The sequence below is a fragment of the Acipenser ruthenus genome, chromosome 20, assembly GCF_902713425.1.
Source record: "Acipenser ruthenus chromosome 20, fAciRut3.2 maternal haplotype, whole genome shotgun sequence".
Taxonomy (NCBI): Eukaryota; Metazoa; Chordata; class Actinopteri; order Acipenseriformes; family Acipenseridae; genus Acipenser; species Acipenser ruthenus.
Window position 1 is genome coordinate 20,693,973 of NC_081208.1, and position 21,895 is coordinate 20,715,867.

The 21,895-nt window shown below is 37.1% G+C and overlaps 2 protein-coding genes across 5 annotated transcripts; one reads left to right on the top strand and one right to left on the bottom strand.

The window, feature by feature from the left end:
• Positions 1-42: 42 nt before the first annotated feature.
• LOC117425020 (CCAAT/enhancer-binding protein gamma-like) lies at positions 43-12,725 on the bottom strand. Of its 4 annotated transcripts, XM_034041632.3 has the most exons (3): positions 12,506-12,725; positions 9,752-10,369; positions 43-3,526 (listed from the first exon to the last, which is right to left on the bottom strand). In XM_034041632.3, exon 2 carries the CDS (start codon positions 10,220-10,222, stop codon positions 9,770-9,772), a length of 453 nt encoding a protein of 150 aa, XP_033897523.2. In that variant the 5' UTR covers positions 10,223-10,369; positions 12,506-12,725; the 3' UTR covers positions 43-3,526; positions 9,752-9,769. The 4 variants fall into 4 exon arrangements, with proteins under 4 accessions (XP_033897523.2, XP_033897524.2, XP_034760583.2 ...); XM_034041633.3 differs by lacking the exon at positions 43-3,526 and having other exon boundaries at positions 8,223-10,366; positions 12,506-12,724; XM_034904692.2 differs by lacking the exon at positions 43-3,526 and having other exon boundaries at positions 8,223-10,369; positions 12,506-12,724.
• Positions 12,726-18,219: 5,494 nt separating this feature from the next.
• LOC117425372 (CCAAT/enhancer-binding protein alpha-like) lies at positions 18,220-20,649 on the top strand. Its single transcript, XM_034042255.3, has one exon. The coding sequence runs from the start codon at positions 18,482-18,484 to the stop codon at positions 19,385-19,387; it is 906 nt and encodes a 301-aa protein (XP_033898146.3). The 5' UTR covers positions 18,220-18,481; the 3' UTR covers positions 19,388-20,649.
• Positions 20,650-21,895: the final 1,246 nt, after the last annotated feature.

The window sequence follows — 21,895 nt, forward strand, 5'->3', positions numbered from 1 at the left end:
AAGCAGGGACGGGAAAACACTGACACCAGGGAGTACTGCAGGTAAAGGCTGTGCCGTCGTTTTTATTAAGCAAAACAAAAATAAATAAAATATTTCAACAAAAACACACTGTGCTCACAGAGCAAACTAAAAGGGTAAATAAAACAAATCACGAACACAAAATAAATAAAACACAGGTCAGGCTGGGCAGATTGCCTTCACTGTTCCTATGTTATTTAAGTTTCTCTCTCTCAGTTCTCTCCACTCTCGCTCTCTCCGCTCCTAAAACACCCACCCCGAGTGCCGAGAGCTGCAGGCTTTTATAACAGGTGACCATCTCCCGATTAGCAACAAATTAAATCACCTAATTAATTCGGGAGATGGCCACCTTCTGCACAAGTTTTTTTTTAAATACCATGTGGATGGGGCTTCCCATCCACGTTACTAAACAGATAAAATAAACAATCGGCTACACCGTAATTTAAACAAAACAATAACAAAACATACGGCGCCGACATAAAAATAAACAAACACAAAACAATCTGCACAGGGGTGGAGGGGGAGACCCCGATCTAAAAATAAATAAACAAGACAATGTACAGGGCACCTCGCCCTGTTACAAGGCCCAATAGAAGGCAATTATTCACCTGTATTAATTCAAATTCACAATTATATATATATATATATATATATATATATATATATATACAGACGTGCTCAAATTTGTTGGTACCCCTTCACAAAAAACGAAGAATGCACCATTTTCTCTGAAATGACTTGAAACTGACAAAAGTAATTGGCATCCACCATAGTTTATTCCATATTTAATAGAAATCAGACTTTGCTTTTGATTTTTTATTCAACATAATATTGTAAATAAGAAAACAAATGAAAATGGCATGGACAAAAATGATGGGACCGCTAACCTAATATTTTGTTGCACAACCTTTAGAGGCAATCACTGCAATCAAACGTTTTCTGTAGCTCTCAATGAGACTTCTGCACCTGTTAACAGGTAGTTTGGCCCACTCTTCCTGAGCAAACTGCTCCAGCTGTCTCAGGTTTGATGGGTGCCTTCTCCAGACTGCAAGTTTCAGCTCTTTCCATAGATGTTCGATAGGATTCAGATCAGGGCTCATAGAAGGCCACTTCAGAATAGTCCAATGTTTTGTTCTTTTCCATTCTTGGGTGCTTTTAGCTGTGTGTTTTGGGTCATTATCCTGTTGGAGGACCCATGACCTGCGACTGAGACAGAGCTTTCTGACACTGGGCAGTATGTTTCGCTCCAGAATGCCTTGATAGTCTTGAGATTTCATTGTGCCCTGCACAGATTCAAGGCACCCTGTGCCAGGCGCAGCAAAGCAGCCCCAAAACATAACCGAGCCTCCTCCATGTTTCACTGTAGGTATGGTGTTCTTTTCTTTGAAAGCTTCATTTTTTCGTCCGTGAACATAGAGCTGATGTGACTTGCCAAAAAGCTCCAGTTTTGACTCATCTGTCCAAAGGACATTCTCCCAGAAGGATTGTGGCTTATCAATATGCATTTTAGCAAATTCCAGTCTGGCTTTTTTATGTTTTTCTTTCAAAAGTGGAGTCCTCCTGGGTCTTCTTCCATGGAGCCCACTTTCGCTCAAAAAGCGACGGATGGCGCAATCAGAAACTGACGTACCTTCACCTTGGAGTTCAGCTTGTATCTCTTTGGCAGTTATCCTTGGTTCTTTTTCTACCATTCGCACTATCCTTCTGTTCACTCTGGGGTCGATTTTCCTCTTGCGGCCGCGCCCAGGGAGGTTGGCTACAGTTCCATGGACCTTAAACTTCTTAATAATATTTGCAACTGTTGTCACAGGAACATCAAGCTGCTTGGAGATGGTCTGTAGCCTTTACCTTTACCATGCTTGTCTATTATTTTCTTTCTGATCTCCTTTGCTTTCTCTGGTCCATGTTCAGTGTGGTGCACACAATGATACCAAACAGCACAGTGACTACTTTTCTCCATTTAAATAGGCTGAATGACTGATTACAAGATTGGAGACATGTGTGATACTAATTAAAGAAACTAATTAGTTTGAAATATCACTATAATCCAATTATTTATTATCTTTTCTAAGGGGTACCAACAAATGTGTCCAGGCCATTTTAGAATATCTTTGTAGAATAAGCAATAATTCATATCTTTTCACAGCTTCTTTGCTTTATTCTATGACATACCAAAGGCATGCAAGTATACATGATAAAATAGCTTTTAATTTCATCACTTTTCAGGAGGAATGAAGCATTATTTCAATGAGCTGTAAGGGTACCAACAAATTTGAGCACGTCTGTATATATATAATTATTCAGTACATTATGTAGTTGGGTTTGGTATCTTGCGCTCTAGCTAATTATATAATATGGCAATTATATATATATAATTTCTATGTTTTGCTACTGTTTTTAAACATGTTACTTGAAGTTTGTTATTTAAACCTGCCTTACTGTAGCTAACAAATTACATTTGAATGAATGTGTTTTTATACCACAGTATAAAGTATTTGACAGTTTTAATACCACACTTATCACTTTAATCCGCCCCCCATTATGTTTAAACTGCAAAATGTATTATGTTAAGGTTGCAGGGCTTTATCAACTAGTTAAGAGGCACTTGTTTACTTTCCTGTCGCCTGGTTTTAAAGCCCTTTACCACTTACAAATTACCTTACCTTTTTCATAAAGTACTGTTTGCTCAACATGTTTAAATATGCTACATTAATTTACAGTGCACTGTCAGCTAGTAGATTTAAAAATAGAATGTGATTGGATTCTTATGCCAGTGATGTCATTATTTTTATTTATTTATTTTTCAGCAGACGCCCTTTTCCAGGGCAACTTACAATTGTTACAAGATATCCCATTATTTTTACATACAATTACCCATTTATACAGTTGGGTTTTTACTGGAGCACTCTAGGTAAAGTACCTTGCTCAAGGGTACAGCAGCAGTGTCCCCCACCTAGGATTGAACCCACAACCCTCCGGTCAAGAGTCCAGAGCCCTAACCACTACTACACACTGCTGCCCTAATGAAGGTAAATCAATAGCTCCAAATCTAAGGCTAGTTAATTCCAGCTTTCAATATGTGAACATGTAGCCTTAATTTTTCACACATTTATAGTATTGTAATAACTAATTACATTAACGATATTCATTCAAGGAACTTGTGTTGGGTTTGTTTTTGTAAGAAATATGTATATATTAGGGAAGCATACTAGGCTTGCATTGCAGCACTCCTGGGATGAATGATTGTGTGATGACTGAGTTAAATACAGCAGTAGTTATTTAAAATAAAATACTAAAAATTAAGCATTTTGATTGTAGCAAAACACCTTAAAACCAGATTACTCAGGCTCCGTGTGGTGGCAGAGCTGCCTTACGGGGCGAGGATAGGTCTCGCGGAGACCTGAAAGGAAGTAATAGTAAAAGGGGTTCCCTGACCGATGTGGTGCTGCCCTTGGATGAGGTGAGACTGCGGTCTCCGAAGCCAAGAGCAGAGCGTCCCGCAGGGAACCTGTAAAGAACAAGAATAGGTGGGTTAGTTGGGACTCGAGCACTGAGAGTTTAAAGCGGGCCACGTCCCGAAATGTTAAATATAGGATAGCGCCTCACTGCGATGAGGCAAGAAAAGCGCATGAGCTGCGAAAGGATAGTGTAGCTGGGGGTCCCCTGACTCACGCGGTGAGAACCTCCCTTAAATAAGGTTGAGGAAGCGCAGCTTGCCTAAGGTCAGGGAAGTGAGGCTCACATTCCCCCCCAAAGAATGGACCCCCGGCTCCCCGCAGAACCTCACAGTGAGATACAACAGAGCACGTGCCAATGCATAACATAAATTCGAGGATGAAAAGACATATAAGACAAACAGAGAGGGGTTAGAAGGGTTAGAGTGTAATGGTTTATGTGTTCAGCTGCCGCTCAGTGGAGAGGAAAACGACCCCTTCTAGAAGGGGAAAAACCTCTAGTAGCCCCGGCGGTCAGGTAGCCCCTACTCCGGGCATGCTAACGATTTTCTGATGAGCCATGACTAATGAAGACGTGGATAAAGTTAATGGAGCTGCGCTTTGAACGACACTGTTGCTGGTCTGGATACTGGGTAGAGCAGGAAAGACTAACATTGGAGCTCCTGCAGCAGAATAGAGAAACTGAATGATAAACATCACCTGAGTAGGTAGGAAAATAGTTGATAATATCTTAGTAGCGCTGTGCGGAGAAGTGACCTGCAGTGAAAGGAGAAAACGTTAAGCTGAAGCATGAATGATGGAGTCTGAGCGTTTGCTACAAAACAAAAAATGCTAGACAGGGAAGGTGTGTGTTATTAGGGTTTAAATAGGAGATTGGTAATGACAGGCAGCAATTAAGGGTACCGGCACGCCCCCCCGCCCCCCCTGAATTCTGCCGAAAATATTCTATTTTTTTTAATATACAAGCCTGTCGTTATCTCTACTGGACCTGGCAGCCATCAATTCCTTCGTTTGTACAAGGAATGCACCAGGGAAAATATCAGCAGGAGAAATTTCATCTTGAAGTTAGCCACAGCGCTTCAGCAGAAAAATTTTGATCCGAAAACTGCAATGCTGCAGGGTGCAGCAGCTCAACCTGGATTCCATGCTGTGAGTGACACACACGCAGGATAAATCATGTTACTTTTGTTTTAGATTAAAAACTACTTTTGTTTTTACAGTTTTGTAAATTCATAAACCTGTTTATACACTAGTTTCTTTTGAAATGTTCATTATATTATAGTTTCTCATTTTTTGAAGTAGTGCTTTATATGTGGTAAATTAGAAAATAAACCCCTTTATGTTTAATTGTTCATTTAAATACGGTGTTTTGGCTGTGCAGATGTTTGATATGATGTACTTCAATAAAACTTTTGAGTTGTATCCGATAGTTTGTTTTTCATTTTAATATTGACGATGTTTAAACTGTACCGTGATAATGACTGCCATCGGTGGTTGTAGGTATGAGTATAACCGCGGCGTTTCTAGTGTTAAAGTAGTCCATAAATGTACATTGTGTGTGTGTTTTGTACGGCCTTTCTGCTGGAGATTACATGAGATTAAGTCAGAAGAACTGGATCTTGACTGCTGAAATCTCATGAGCCACAAGCACGATTCCTGCTCCGGTTTACATGGGGTTTTACAGCTATTTTTATCGTGAGAAAGCGATTGACCCTGCTCTTAAAATCACGATGCCAAAAGGACGTCCTTTTGCTGTTTCACGATGTATTCGCGTGACGACGTCACACAGTCATGACTGTAGAGTTGATTTTGTAATCATGTAAACCCAGCCAGAGAGACATGCTAAAAAAGCCAGTATTATTAAATTGATATATATATATATACACTACTGGTCAAAAGTTTTAGAACACCCCCATTTTTCCAGTTTTTATTGAAATTTAAGCAGTTCAAGTCCAGTGAATAACCTGAAATGGTACAAAGGTAAGCGGTAAACTGCCAGAGGTTAAAAAAAATAAGTTTAGGTTACCAAAAACTGAAAAATAATGTACATTTCAGAGTTATACAAAAAGGCCTTTTTCAGGAAACAAGTAATGGGTTAACAACTTACCACTGTTCTGCAGCAATGGAAGTAAATTAAGCCTTGAAAGTTGATGCTAACAATTCCTACAGGTGTCCAAACTTTTGTTGATTACTTACAAACCCTCTGTCTGTATAAAAGCAGTGTTGGAACAGACTGTGTTACTACACCCTCTTAAGCATTATTTGGACAGTATTGTACTGCAGGAAGTAGTATATTGCTCTCATAATGGCGAGAAAAAGGCAATTAACAAAGAAAGACAGACAGACCATTACAACCCTTAAAAGTGTAAGTCTTTCCTTTAGAGAAATTGCAAAGAAAGCCATGGTGTCAGTGAGTACAGTTTCCAACACCATCAAAAGGCACTTGGAAACTGGAGGAAACTCTGACAGGAAGAGGTCTGGCAGACCCAAAGCCACAACAGAATCAGAAGACAAGTTTCTGAGAGTCAACAGCTTGCGTGATAGGCGGCTCACAGGACAACAGCTTCAAGCACAGCTTAACACTGGTCGAAGTAAGCAAGTCTCAGTTTCAACTGTGAAGAGAAGACTTCGAGCTGCAGGTTTGACAGGTCGAGTGGCAGTAAGAAAGCCATTGCTAAGATGGCAAAATAAGAAAAAGGCTTGCCTGGGCCATGAAGCACCGCCAGTGGACTACTGAAGACTGGAAGAAGGTCTTATGGACCAATGAATCAAAATTTGAAATCTTCGGTTCATCACGCAGGGTTTTTGTACGCCGTTGAGTAGGCGAAAGGATGGTTCCTCGGTGTGTGACACCAACTGTCAAACATGGAGGAGGAAGCGTGATGGTCTGGGGCTCTTTTGCTGGATCCAGAGTTGGCGACTTGCACAGAGTGAGTGGCACCCTGAACCAAAACTGCTACCACAGCATTTTGCAGCGCCATGCAATACCCTCTGGTATACGCCTAGTTGGTCAGGGGTTCATCCTACAGCAAGATAATGACCCAAAACATACCTCCAGGCTATGTCAGAACTACCTTAGAAGAAAAGAACAAGACGGTAGGCTTCAAATCATGGAATGGCCAGCACAGTCTCCAGACTTAAACCCCATCGAGCTGGTTCGGGATGAACTGGACAGAAGGGTGAAAGCAAAGCAACCTACAAGTACAACACATTTGTGGGAACTTCTGCAACAGTGTTGGGAAGAACTTTCCGAACAATATTTGATTTCCATTGTAGAAAGAATGCCACGAGTGTGTTCGGCTGTTATATCTGCAAAAGGTGGCTACTTTGATGAGTCAAAAATTCTGTTAAACAACACAATTCCATGATTTCTTTTTTATCTCCAATTGTTTATTTGTTCTATGCTTTAATTTCAGAGTACATTGAGACATTAAACTGCGTAAATTTCAATAAAAACTGGAAAAATGGAGGTGTTCTAAAACTTTTGACCGGTAGTGTGTGATATATATATAGACAGATAGATAGACAGATAGATAGATAGATAGATAGATATACACAATTGTAAATTGAGTTTTTTGGTTTCGATTGGACACACACTTAAATAAATAAATAAAATTTGGCAGACTGTTCTGTCAGTCTTAAGGCCTAGTAAGGAGGGGGTGGGGGTTGAAAGATGGTAAACAGGTTTTAAAAGAACCGACTAGTCAAGACAAACCAAAACCGGTTCTTCAATCAAAAAACTTTTTAATTTACAGTGCACCTTAACCTACTTTTCTAGTAAGAAAAAGCAGACTTACACACAAATGCTGCCCAGCAACATTGATAGGAAAATACAAATGTATGAGTAAATGGATTTGGATAATCAACACCTTTTACAGAAAAACTAAAGAAATTGGCCAATTAACAAATAATTAATTTTATATGTTACTGGTATATGATGCCATCTGGGTTAAACATTTCTTACAACTAAGAAATCAAGATGGTGCTTCCAAATTGTAATTTCAAAACCTATATGCTGTAAACGAACATGAAGTTTCAAAACAAAAAAACACAAAAAGGGATTTTTCCAGGGATAGAAAAGAAAAATACTAATCAAACATAATGCTAATTATGTGGATCAAAAAAATACTTTGTGTAACCTAGTCCAAGCCTTTAAAAAATGTCAATTAGATAAGCAAATTAAATCCCAAAACAGAAATGTCAAGAATACACATACATTGCCCCTGGGCATGGGAAACACTTTACAGTATGTGTAATCACACTGCACATGGCTTCATTTATACTATAGTGTGTGTAGGGTCGTCCACAGTAAATATGAGGCATGCAAAACTCAAGGACGGGACTAGACATTAGGTTAAAAGTTAAATACATTAAAAAATATATACACGTATATTTAACAAGCCTGTTGGTCGCAATACAGCCCCAGCCAAAACTGTAAATACAAAATGTATGCTTCACCAGTGTGCTTTAATAGTACAAAACATCAATGACGGTTTAGTAAACTAAATGTTAAATGTATGCACTGGAATCAGCTGGAGCAATGAAGAATGTGTCTCACATTTATTCCATTGGACAGTGTCTCACCTTTGTAAAAATTAGGAACAGTGCTTGCATTATGTATGAAAAATATACATATAATAAGTGATCAATGGCTCACAGATATTACACTACCCATTGAGGTACTAGATTTTGAAAGCTATTATTTTAACTGTCATTAGAAAGAGACAACAACAATCATACACAATAAAGTTTACAAACCATATGTAACTTTTATTTAATTTAGTGGCTTGTAAGTAGTCTTACGTTGTTTCTTTTTTTGTTTTAGAATTGGTGGGGTTTTATTCCGTTTTTTGATAATGGAGTAGATTGCTTGTAAAATCTAGTATATACAAACACACTCTGGTCTCTACTCAATTACGGTAGTCTAAACAGTGGAGGATTAAAATGCCACCACTGTTCAGAAACTTTATATAAATTATACAGTTGTCTAGGTAAAGGAAATCAAATATCTAACAGTACATGCAAGTCTCTTTAGTGTATTTCTGTCTGTTAAACTATGTAGAACCTATTTTAATGATTTAAACAATGGCAGCATTTAATCCGTAACTATTTAGATTAACCACCCACTGTGAACCAATATTGTCCCAATACTTCAAGGAAACCTTTGCTTTTGTAACAATTAACTTTTGATAAAAGCTCACATATGAAACATTTCACAGAATGAAACATATGAAATCTCATATCTGATCAACAGGAAGACCCAACAGTCTCGCCTATCTGAATTTCAATGGAATCCCAGATCTGCAATATTGACATGTGACTCATCACTTCCAACTTGAACTTCATAATTATGCAGTCGGCAAGTGAATACATTGGTAATCGTTTTCAAATCAAGGTTTACATTTCTGCCTTCTGCCAAAAGTATTAAATATTAATGTAATATTGTGTGACTAGTTTCAAAGCCCCAAAAATCAGTCACATAGTGATAAAGAAATGTTTTTATATATGTTAAAATATTTAATTATTTTAATCTGACCAAAGCATTTATGATGTTGGCACTCGTTCTGAATTCATTCTGAAGTCTGAGTCACATCTGACCTCCATGAACTGTGACTCTAAAGCTTTTTTTTTTTGGTCACGTAACAACTTGAGTCCACACTCAAGATAAAGGTGCAAATGTAAACGTGACAGGGCTGACTGGAGCATCAACATGTCAGTCCTGAAGGTTCAATCTATGCATGAAATATTCTAGAACAAAAAATAATACAAATGAATGTACAAGTAAAAACAAACAGATGGAACTGTCCTGGCAAATTGTGTGATTTCTGCACCCATCGTCCTTAAATGTATGTAGTTGGTTACTTAGACTCAGATGCTTTAATTGATTCAAATGTTTGAATGACACTGGCATCGAACCTAGAGGTAACTCAAGGGAAAATTTGTATTTACTTGGTCTTTACTTTACCCAGACAGTTAATCACAGCAACATCACTGAAAGTGCAGTATATACAATGGACATGCTTTCCAATTAAAACAGCGAGCAGTTTATGCATATTGTGTTTATAAATGCAAGTATACATTAGAAACATTTGTATGCATTATTGGGAAAGTCAGAAATTATTATATACAGTAGCCTAAACATACAGCTGGTCAATCGACTGAGGCACGATTTAGTAGAAAAACATAAAAATAACACTCCCCTTAGCCAAATCCACTTAAAGATATCTTAAAAATAAAGATTATAGAATAAAATATTCTCAAAAGACTTTGATGAATACCGTGAACTTTCTTGTTGACTACTGTCCAGTGTTGCTGTTGTTGTTCTGCCCTGTCTTGGTGCCATCGTTGCTTTGCGGCTGTACATTATCTGCAAGGTTGTGAGCATGCTCAAGAAACAAATCCTTCAGGACACTGAGCTCTTTGCTGAGGAGCTTAATCTTAGATTCCAAACGCTCGTTTTCTTCCTTCAGTTCGTTTACCCTCGCTTGGGTATCCTGAGCTTTCTGCTTGCTTCTCATGCGGCTCTTCTTCACAGCAAGGTTGTTGCGCTCCCGACGCTGGCGGTATTCATCGCTTTCCTTATCCGCAGACTTTTTCGACTTGCTGGGGGCCATGGCTTTGCCACCTCCACCAGGACTGACTGGCACCAGCTGGGGGACTTGCTGCAAACCACTTGTATGAGCCTGGGTCTGGATGACGCTCACTCCGTTTTGGTCTTTAGTAGTTTTCTGCTGTGACGGCTTGCTCATTTGGGCTAAATGTCTGCTTCCACCACCTAGTTGTTATCTATCTTACTTTATTTTGGAAGGACTGAAGATGCTGAATATATTTGTTGATGAATCCAAGAACCTTTTGGCAATGCTTCCTTTCAACATATAGATATTGTGTTATACCTGCTGAGAAAGTCCAAACAAAAATAAAAAAAGTTTTATTGAATTGAATAGACAAGGCCAGCCTTTAATGATTGATTTGCTGCAAGTTTACTAGACTCTGTTTCATAAAACTGAAACTACAACTGAACCTTTTGTAAAGCATTGCTGGTAGGTATATATTTGCTTTCCATTTTGTGATCATAATAAAAACATGAGATGAAAAAAGTATACTCTAAGCAGTGCATACAAATTTGTGGCAGGGATAAGAATGACCGGTCAAACTGGTTTCAATAATTGTTGGCTTCCATGCAAAGAACTTGACTTTCAAGCAACATATTACTCACATAGAAAGTTATGGGGAAATTGGATGTTAAATGTATCAAAGACAAATGTCAGAATAAATGTGATTTTATGAAAACATATAGCCTAAACATATACTGTAAGGCTAGTTTGACAGACCCTGATTAGCAATGATCCCGGATTGCTTTACTGTGAAACTAACCCATGAAGTAGCCTAATCTGCAGTTAAGTATTATGGTCCCAAAACTACCACGTCACAACCAGACCTATTCTTCATAATGGCTAGGGCGTTTTTATAGCAAGTAGACATTGCATTTTGAAACTCTGTCAGATCAAAGGCTGCTTGCTATATGTGTTTTTTCTTTATTATTCCTAAGACCAATTCCCTATTTATATGTATTTTCAATAGTTGGTGTCAAGTCCAACTAAAGAAAATCCAAACTAGAAAAGGTTTCAGAAACCACTTTGAAGCTGTTGAAGCCTTTAATCAATTACAAAGGCTGACCTATTACTGGTACAGTAAACTAGGACATTCTGAATTCTGTACTGCACTTGTCTATTTCACATGGGAGGGAAGAAATATGTTCTTAGATCTATATGCAAAAATCAAGTATGATAATATCCTGCTAAATTAGGCCTAATGGATTATAATGTTCCTTTACAGTCATTATTAAATCTCATTCAGTTGGTCTCAATCATGAGGCAACTCGTTACCTGGAAAGCTACTCTGTTCATGCAATCAGGTCCCAGGTGCGCCAAGTATGCTTGCAAAATGAACCACACTATCCTCTGCGAGTTGATAACCTACGCCCTGTTGTTTATGGGTTTTATATTTCGTATCACAGTACTGCCCTAAACGATCGATTTACTTCAGATCATTACACTTAACAGAAATATAATTTTATTACACACCCGCTAAAATAAATAAAAAAAATAAAAATGGGAGTCATTTTGGCAGCAGATTCTCTGTTTTAGTTGAAATATTTGACTTGTACTTTTAAAATACGGTTTCTCTCCCTTGCAAAATGCAGTCCAACACTAAATTGAAATGGGTCTGAACTATCAACAACCGCTTCTTAATGGCACTAGTTCTTGTCATTGTGTAACAGTGACGTTTTATGTTGTTTTTTTTTTTTTTTAATTACAAGAAACCTAGTACTACACGTAACGCCAAAAATAAAAATATAAAACATTTAAAAATGTTTAAAAAAACACCCACACATAATATATAGCCCCCACCCCACGTGAGTTGAAGCGTGTTCCTAGCCCACGGGTATTGTGTGACACGGACATTAGACAGTCTGCTTGTGTGCTATTTTTAATCTGTTGCTTGTGATTGCATCATGCATTTTTCCCTGCACACCGCACCATTTTCACAGCGGTAGAGTAAACGAGAAACTACCGTATGTTTTAAACAAATATTAATAGGTGAACATGCAGAAAGTCTCTCACAGTATGAATGGCCATACTTATACACTTCTAGAGTACTTTTTTAAAAGTAAAATATACGTGTTTTTTTTTTTTTTTTACTGTTAAAAAAGGAATTACTTTGTGAATAGCAGTGAATGCCACTTTGTTTTGGATACGCCCACTGGTAGGATTCGTCCGGCCTTCGCTAAACTTTATTCAAAATGTCATATAAAATGAAAATGAAATAACAAAGATATTTGCCGATTTATAAACAATAGTATCCTAATCATCTAACTATACTTAAATATAAATATACATCACTTACGCAGTCTCCTAAATTCCGAGAAAACTGTACTGTGTGACTAAACCAGACTTCCCATTTCTACCACCGCCGTATTATATACAACAACAGAAGGAACCATTTATAAAAATGATAATTACACTCCTTACCTGATAAATTAGTCAATGGAATTCAATTTAAATCGAAGCTGAAACAATTGTATTTTCTTTAAATGCCAGTTTCTGTTGTTTGGTAGTGGAGCACTAAGTATTGCGAAATCTCAACATAGGGGAACTCTACCAGTTGGACCAATGAGCAGAGCGTGTCAATCCGGATGATGCAATGCAGTGTGTGAGTAGCAGCTGAGGCAGCCAATCCTACAGCACAGCTGAAACCAACTGAGAGAATGATCCAGCACACAAATATAATTCAACCACAGTATCAACAGTACGTGCGGAAGTGCTGGGAATGGTACAGGGCAGGTTTGTTTAATCGATACCACTCTTGTTTACTGCACTTTACATTAATTACCAATGCTCCGTTTAATTTAAACGGCTTCCACACCGGTATTGCGGTGTGGGGAATCTTTTACCGTCCCAATATTTCCATATCTAGTGCAACACTGTATTCACTGGTTCAAGATTAATAACGTTATACTTGTTAATGTTGTCGTTGGCGCCCGCGTCTTCTGATCCGGGTTCAGTTTTACACATAATTCTAATTAATTTGTATTTGGCCTTTTTTTTTTGTTTGTTTGCACTCAGCTTTTATTATCAGCACACCTTGTTGACAGGACACATTGTTTACATTCCCCAACAGCAGTTTTTGTTGTAATGTATGTTTTCCTAATTTTGAATAAATATGTAAATATAAAATCACAAAGTATTTAAAAGAACAGCACTTTATTATTCCAGAAATCAGTTGAACATACAGTTGGGTGATCAGCACACCTTTAAATGAATGGGTCATCGCTCACAAAATCTGAAAGAAATACCTTCAGCCTTTTATGAACAAATGTTGCAATAGGAAGAAAAAAAAAAACTCCAATGTGGATTCCAGGGTCGGCCAGGGTGTCCTCGGCTCACATCGCACAGCGACCTCTGTAGTCTGGCCAGGCGCCTGCGGGCTTGCCTGTAAGCTGCCCAGAGCTGCATTGTCCTCCGACGCTGTAGCTTCATCGGAGGACAGCGTGTGTTCGTCTTCACCCTCCCGAGCCAGTATGCGGGTGGTGGTAGTGGTGATCTGAGCCTAAAAATAATTAGATATTCTAAGTTGGGAGAAAATGATAAAAATAATTGGTGACTACTAAATAAAAAAAAGCACTACATGAAATTAGACAAACTGTCACTCAATCAGGGGCTGTCAAATGTGCTGAACTATGGGGCTAGGAGGAACTTTTCATCTGAGATTCTGTGGCCTCAACAGAGCTCTCAGACTCATGTCTAACCTATAAATAAAACCGGTTTACCAAAGTGTAACCATAAACCTGTACCCCTGCAACACTATGCAGTCAAGAGATGTGAAAAAAAAAACACATTTGTTTTTTTTGTTGTTTCTTATATATATTTTTTTTTTTTTTTAAAAAACCACCACAGGGTTGGGGGAATTCACAAAGCCATTTTCATAAGAAGATTTCTAAATTATAAATTAAAAAAAATAAATTAGGAATTAATAAGAGTTCCACAGTGTTGCAGGAGTTTAATGGTGTACCAGCTGTACTTGGAGACCTGACGTGATTCTGAAAGCTCTGTAGAGAGTTTTAAAAAATCACTTAGATGCGATGACTGAAACAGAAAAGGATAAAGAAGAATATAACTCTGATATTCCCAAACACAGATCAAGTTGCTGTTTAAATGAAGCATGTACAATGTTCCTTCAGTAAACAACCACATGCTCCGATTCACGTTGCCTGGCATTTGAAAGGTGGAGCATGGCTCTGTACCTACTGTTTTCATCAGTTTGATAATTGAATGCCAACAATATGGCTCCTTGTTACTGTGTTTATTGCAGGACTGCATCATTTCCTCTGACAGTCCCTCCATCTGCAAAGTTAATTAAGTTAGACTCCAGCTCATTCATAAGTGAAGAAATAACTTCCTTAAGCTCTATAAAATGCCTTGTAAAACAACAGAGACTCCCAATCTGAACCAATTGAGCAAAATGTCATCACAACACAGAAATATTTAGCTAAAAGGGCTTGTGCCAACGAGTTGTTGCTTTCGTGGTAGGCAGGTTTTGTTGTTGATGTTTTTTGTGGTTTGTTTTGCTACATTTTTAGTCTTTAAAAAAATGCACTTCTCAGAAACAATTGATGAAAAGATGAATGGAAACAAAAATAATAATCTTCACTCAAAGCTATTTAATTAAGTTATGCAACGTGTTTACTCATATCAATAAACGTGGATGCCTTAATATGGGTACAAGGTTTGTACTGGGTGGAAACATCAGTTAGTTTTTCAATACATATGTCAAGTACTGAGCAATTGAAATAGATAAACGACCAAATTGGACCCTTAGTGCAAAAGATTAGTACATAATATGCTAAACTGCCTTGAAGATGTAATAAACAAGTATACTTCAGCCCCTATAAAAGAAGAAACTGAGGGAATGAATCCATTATTTTAAAACATTCAGTCATACATTCTGAGTTAAAACTTTATATAAGAAACTATTAGGCACATTTGCAAAGCATGTATACCATTCTTGAATTAACTGCTATAGTGAGCCTGTATTCTAATACTTAGTTATTACTTTGGAAAATGAACAGGTACATGTCGCTTTTTAAAAAAGTGAATTAAAACTGGTTATATATTCCCCTTACTCAAGTAGACCATCGTTTTGGCTAATTCTTTGCTCGCTGTTACTTTTGGGGACCGTATGTAAAATGAAGGAAGAACAGCTTAGTGCCCTCTGAGATAAGAGACAAAGACTAATCCAATCAGTCCACTTCACATTCATGCCAGGCTTCCTGCAGGTATTGCACCAAGCGCTCAAGCCTGTGGTTTCCAGGATTTCACCTTTCCATCCAGTTCCTTAGAGATCAGTGATAGGGCAGGATTAGACAGGAGGCTGTGGCAGGGCTCAGGCTGCATTTCAACACACCTTCCCACTTACTGCATTCCAAATAGACCCATGCACCCCACTGCGCATTGTGTAGGCTAGTCGCTGTATTACAAAGATAAGACGTTCTCTCACGGATCCAGATTGAGCTGGTCTTACTTCAATGATGCCATATATTTGGCTATATGTTCCTAACACTTTAATTTATCTAAAACATCTTGCCACAATTATATATTTTACGGATTTTACAAATAATCTAAACACACCCAAGCTATATTTTTTAAATTATTCTTATTTAAATTATATATTATACAAAATATACTTTAGGATGCTGTGAGAGTATTAGTATTGGTATTGGTGTGAGTCTTTAACTATATATCATAAAATCAAGCTGATTCCAAACTCAGCCCTCTCTGACCTCTCTCGGAGAGAACATCAGCTTGTAGTGTACAGAACCCTGTTCTATAAATAATATATTACTAGTGTTTAGCTAAATATAAAAGGAGAAATATACATGAAATTGTACTAAACCCTACAGGTTTTTTTTTTTGTTTTTTTTTTTACTTGTCTTCCTACAAGCCAATGAACCTGCGTTAAAAGATACTGTGACTTTTGCAATATCATTTCATAGTTTGTTTGATTACATGTTATATAACATATCTAAATGATGTTCTATATGTTTATATATATATATATATATATATATATATATATATATATATATATATATATATATATATATATATTGTGTCTCAATCCTAAAATTCTAGGTGATGCAAAACTTTTGGTCATAGCTGTAGGTCATAATGCTAATTGTATCATTTACTATACTGGAACATATAACATTATGTTTTTTGTATTATCATTTTTTATGTCGCAATTTTATTTTAGGTTTGTTCCGTGTCAGATAAAGAACCGCAGGTACACTATTGAATGCTGCCAGCAGTCGCTTATCTAATCAGAAGTAATTCAGAGCTGAAATGGAACACCAAGTACACCTCAGAAGTCACGTTTAAGTCGTGAGGAGCTCGCCTCTGCTGGTCTCAGCGTGAGAAGATATCTCAGGTAAGACCAGCTGCATGCGAAGAAAGGGGAAATGTACCAACGGGGAAAGGCAAACACCTGAAATAACGCGAGTCGATGAAATTTATCACTTCCTGTCTTTATCCCGCGCTCACACTCACGAGTTACGGCGCGTTGCAACAAATACGCTATTTATAAGAATAGACGGTCTTTTGGTTGTTTACTGGTTGTTTACTTCTTATATCACTTTTATATTTTACAAAACATGAACGTTATGAATTCAACGACTTCTGTTGGATTGTATTAATGTAATTTAAACCCAGCGTTTAATGCAACCCCCCACAGGCACAAACAAAATAAAAACAATACCCCTTTTTATTTATATATAGGATTTATTTCAGTCAACGATAAACGTCCTTAAAATGCAATCCTTAAAATGCAATATATTCTGATTTTTAAATTCTGTAATTCCAGTTTTCACTTGAGTTCAGCATAGTAAAAAAAAACTGGTATATGTAATTATGTCGTTTTCGAGACTATTCGACTTGTAGGTGTGCCAATACTTTTTGGCAGGTACTTTTTGTAAGGGCAGCTGTAGGTGAGATTCTGCAGCGTAACTCCACCCCTTTAGGCTTCCTGGCAACTTGCCGACAAGTAAGATGTCAGGTCCTAATACCCTGTATGCTTTGGCAGTGCTAAAACTGGCATTTCCATACTTTATATTACGGCAAAAGGAAAATTCATTAATAATATAATCAAGTAAATGGTCGGATATTTTGATTGTGTTTACATATGCTATATATTGACATTTTTTCAATATTGATTTTTAATAAATACATATTGATATATATGGAAAATATGATTGAGGAATATATTCGTTGAATCATGCAGGGACAAAGTAAAGTAATTTAATGAGAAATATAACCAAATAAATTATAGATTTGTAAGACACATTGTTTTTATATGGGTGCATGCAAGAAAAATAAATACAAACATAGGCAGTTAAAATAAACAGTAATTGGTTTAGTTTAATGGTTTTACACACACACACACATAGTTTTCGAGAAAACTATATATATATATATATATATATATATATATATATATATTCAGAAATAAATGTAATAAAATAAAAAAGACAAAAAAAGACAATTAAATAATAAAAATACATATATAGTGTGTATTTTATTAAATTTATCTCGAGATTTACATATGTTTATTATTTTTTTAATTAAAAGCAGACACACTTTCCTCATTTGGTATGGAAAAATATTTGATTTTAACTTTGTGCCACTGAATAAATACCTCCCCCTTTCTCTTTTGGCTGCAACAACATACATTCGGCTGCTTTTGTACACTAAAAGCTGTATTTGTGTTGAAAGACAACACGGTTTGTAATACGACGACAAACAAGGAATAAAACAAATTTAACGTTAGCAAATTACAAGGAAAGCTGCCTGTGGTCGCAAGGAGTAGCGGTTAAATTGTTAGATTTGTTAAAATAATTGTATCCCATCTAGAATTCCCTTTGAACTTCAAATGAGCAACACTTGTTTTATTTAAACACTTATTTGTTTAGAGTGTATAAATATAATTAAGAATTTAACATTTTTCCATTATGTTTTTTTTTTTTTTTTTTTTTTTTTAAGCGATCGTGGTACATGCATGATTGTATAGTACAATCATGCATGTACCAATCGTGTAATTCGTACTGCGCTACAGTCCGGAACTTATGCGCACTAGGACCCAGATAGTCAAAGCCAACCCTCTCCAGTAAGTATAAATGCTATCACAGTTTGGAGAGTAAATCAGTTGCGCTATTTGAGCTTCTAGGAGAGCTTAATCAAGGCAATACAGATTAGGGACTGGGAAGCGTTTCATTGCCTTAAAGGACTACATCTCTCCTGCGACAGTCCACATTTGAACTGTCTTGAAGAGTAGCACTTTTAAGCAAATAAGCTTAGACTGAGCCTGTTTCTTCAGCCAACACGGCATTCTCCGGTAGTTTTAACAAGCTGGATTCCCGGAGCTCTTCACCATGTGTGGCGGGTTTTAGATACTCCATGGAGCAACCCAATTTCTACGAGGTCGACCCGAGGCCCCTGATGACAAGCCTAACCCATAACCAGCAAAGTACTTACGGCTACAAAGAGAATCCTGCAGCTGGAGATCTCAACGAAATCTGCGAGAACGAAAGTTCGATAGACATTAGCGCCTACATTGACCCTGCAGCCTTTAACGACGAGTTTTTGGCTGACTTATTCCACAACAGCTCCAAGCAAGACAAATCCAAGCTGGCGAGCGGAGAGTTTGAGTACCCCAACGGGGCCAATACCAGTGCCCCAGGCGGTCATCAGCAAGCGTTTGGCTGCATGGCTAGCTACATGGACTCCTCTAAGCTGGAGCCCATCTATGACCACCCTTCCAGAATGCGACCTGTGGCAATCAAACGGGAGCCCGGGGAAGATGAAGATGCCAGCCAAGCTTCAATGCCGCCTTCATACCCACACCATCACCACCACCACCACCCTCACAACCAACAGCATCTACCGCATCTCCAATACCAGGTAGCGCATTGCGCACAGACCACTATGCATCTTCAACCTGGCCACCCGACGCCTCCACCGACCCCTGTGCCGAGTCCTCAACACCAACAGAATCACCTGCCTGGGGGGTCGATAAAGATGATGGGCGGTGGAGACAGGGGCAAAGGCAAAAAACACGTTGACAAGAGCAGCGGCGAGTATCGCCTTAGGAGAGAGCGAAACAACATTGCTGTGAGGAAGAGCCGGGACAAGGCGAAGATAAGGAACGTGGAAACCCAGCACAAAGTAATGGAGCTCGCAACTGATAACGAAAGACTGCGCAAGAGGGTAGAACACCTCACCAGAGAACTGGATACATTGAGGGGGATCTTCAGGCAGCTTCCTGACAGTTCCTTGGTCAAAGCCATGGGGAACTGTGCGTAAAAAAAGGACTAAAAAACAACAACTCTGGGACTCAGAATTAGCTGGTACAATGTTTTCTGCTGGGTCTTAGTACTAAACTAAAGCTCTGACAGAATCTTTATTTAAAAGAAAGAGCCAGGCAGCTGAGGTATAAATATCTGTGCCTTTTGTACAAAAATAAGCTTATTTTTAACACGTAAGTGTTGAATTGGAGGTATAAATGCTGCGTGCCTTATACAAATGTAAAAACGCGCAATGTGTGTTCTTAGCTTGTGCAGCATAGTTATATTGTGTTTGTTTTGCATTTAAACGTACCATCACAAAAAAAATATGCGCTGTGCATTTTAAACATTGCAAGTCTGTATGTTACTTTTTTTATTAACATATTGATGTCCACCGACTTCAACTTGTGCTGTTGTCTTTTGTTAACAGCAATAAAATGTATATATATATTTTTTTTTTATAAAAGACGATAATGATTCCTCGCCATGCTTAAAAGACGCGATCCTTTCATTTTTACAGACGTCCCGTCTTAGGAAGTATATTTTTAAAGCTGGACAGTTTGAGATTCTTTCACTGAATTTACTGTTGTTTTTTGTAGAAGCAATTTGTCCTGGTCAGAAATATAGGGTTTAATAATGTGCCCAAGTACAGGGCAGAAACGTAGCTGCAATACTGTGGTAATCTGCTTAAAATAGACAGTTAATAATAACTATATATGCACTATATGTCTAAAAATACGACAAATACAGCACATTGTATTTTTTTAAACACACAAAGATGCGGGTATTACCCTATACAGCTATCTCAGTGCATTTATCCAAATTATATATATATATATATATATATATATATATATATATATATATATATATATATATATATATATATATATATATATATATATGATGTACAGTACATTTCGTAACGTGAAGCGTACATTTTATAAAATATATGTCGACCGATATCTCAAATATGGTTCCATATAAAAGTGTTTGTTATTTTGTTTTTGTCAGTGGTTGGATACTTATTTGGAACAGCCTGCTGTCTGCGTTTGTAAGTTGTATACACTGTATTTAAACTCTTGCAGACGTTTGTATTCATTACATTTTACAGGATGTTTGACATTAAAAAACAAGAAAATAAATAAACGCAAGCACTTTTATTAATGCCGTTTTGCCAATGTACGAAATATGTCTCAAATACGTTTAATTTGTAAACGAAAGTTCTTGATATATAACAAAAAATTATTGAAAGTTAATAAATGTAAATCTTATGGTAAATATTGTTGTCATGTTTCCTTTTGCATATTCATATTTCATAATTTTGTAGAATGCTAAATTCTAATGCACAATTTAACTTTCTATGGGTTATCATTTTATATATAGCATATATGTTTAAAATTAGTTTAAAATAATATAAATTATGCAAGGAGATGGATTTGCATAACTTTATGGAAAATAAATTGGCTACAAGTATATATCTATATATACACACACTAAGCTTTTTATACTAAGCTTTTGTATAAAAAAAATTAAATATGCAACATCACATATCTTTCTAAGATATTGTGACACATATACAATATGCAATGCACATTTGAATAGGTAGGGGGCGCTTGTACAGCAGTAATCAGTATGAACCTACCACGTTCTGTAAGCCAATTAAATTACGTTTTTTTTTTCAGTAAAAAGGCATCATTAATCCAGTTCTACATTCAATTAGAATTTGAACAACAACATTCTACCAGACAGAATTATTTTAACATGATGGTTTTGCTTATAAATATCTATAATGAACCACTTTACTCAAATGCCAATATTGGCTGTGTGTGCAAGCTTCCCCCTCTTGATCCCTGTTTGTTCCTACACCACTGGCTATGTGAAATAAAATACATAATTTTCAATACATAATTTAGCTGCCTGAATTTACTGTTACTAGCAATCACATAACTTTTCATCATACGGTTCATACTAGCACCAGTTTAGCGTTTCTGTATTAAAGTTGGCCTTCCGTTAGTTTTATCACAGCCTAATCTAGACAGCTTGTCATAGCTTGTACCAACTACACAAAAGAAAGATCATCTATTGGGGTTGGAGCAATGATTGGTAACTGGGATATTATAGATAATTTGTTTAGTCTTTATTATTCATTGTACAATCTCAGACAATCTGACAGTCATCAAAAGCTAAAAGGGTGTGTGTTAAGTGCCACCACCAAAAACATATTTAGACGTTTCATTGGAACTGAATCAGTCTTCTCTATTATGAGAGAGAACAACAGTATGGCTTTGTTTTAAAAAGCCAACAAGTGAAAAGCAGACCGAAAAAAAGAAGAAACTTGTGAGATACTGAAGGAAGCACTACAAACTAGTGAGACAGTTAAAACAGGATTTAAGATTGTTCATACAGTTTTTATTTGATATTCAATAATTGAACATTTAATTCCTAGTCAACCTCATTTCCTATACTAACCTTTTCCACTCAAACCAGCAGAGCTTGATTGAATTCTGACCTGGGCTATGGACCA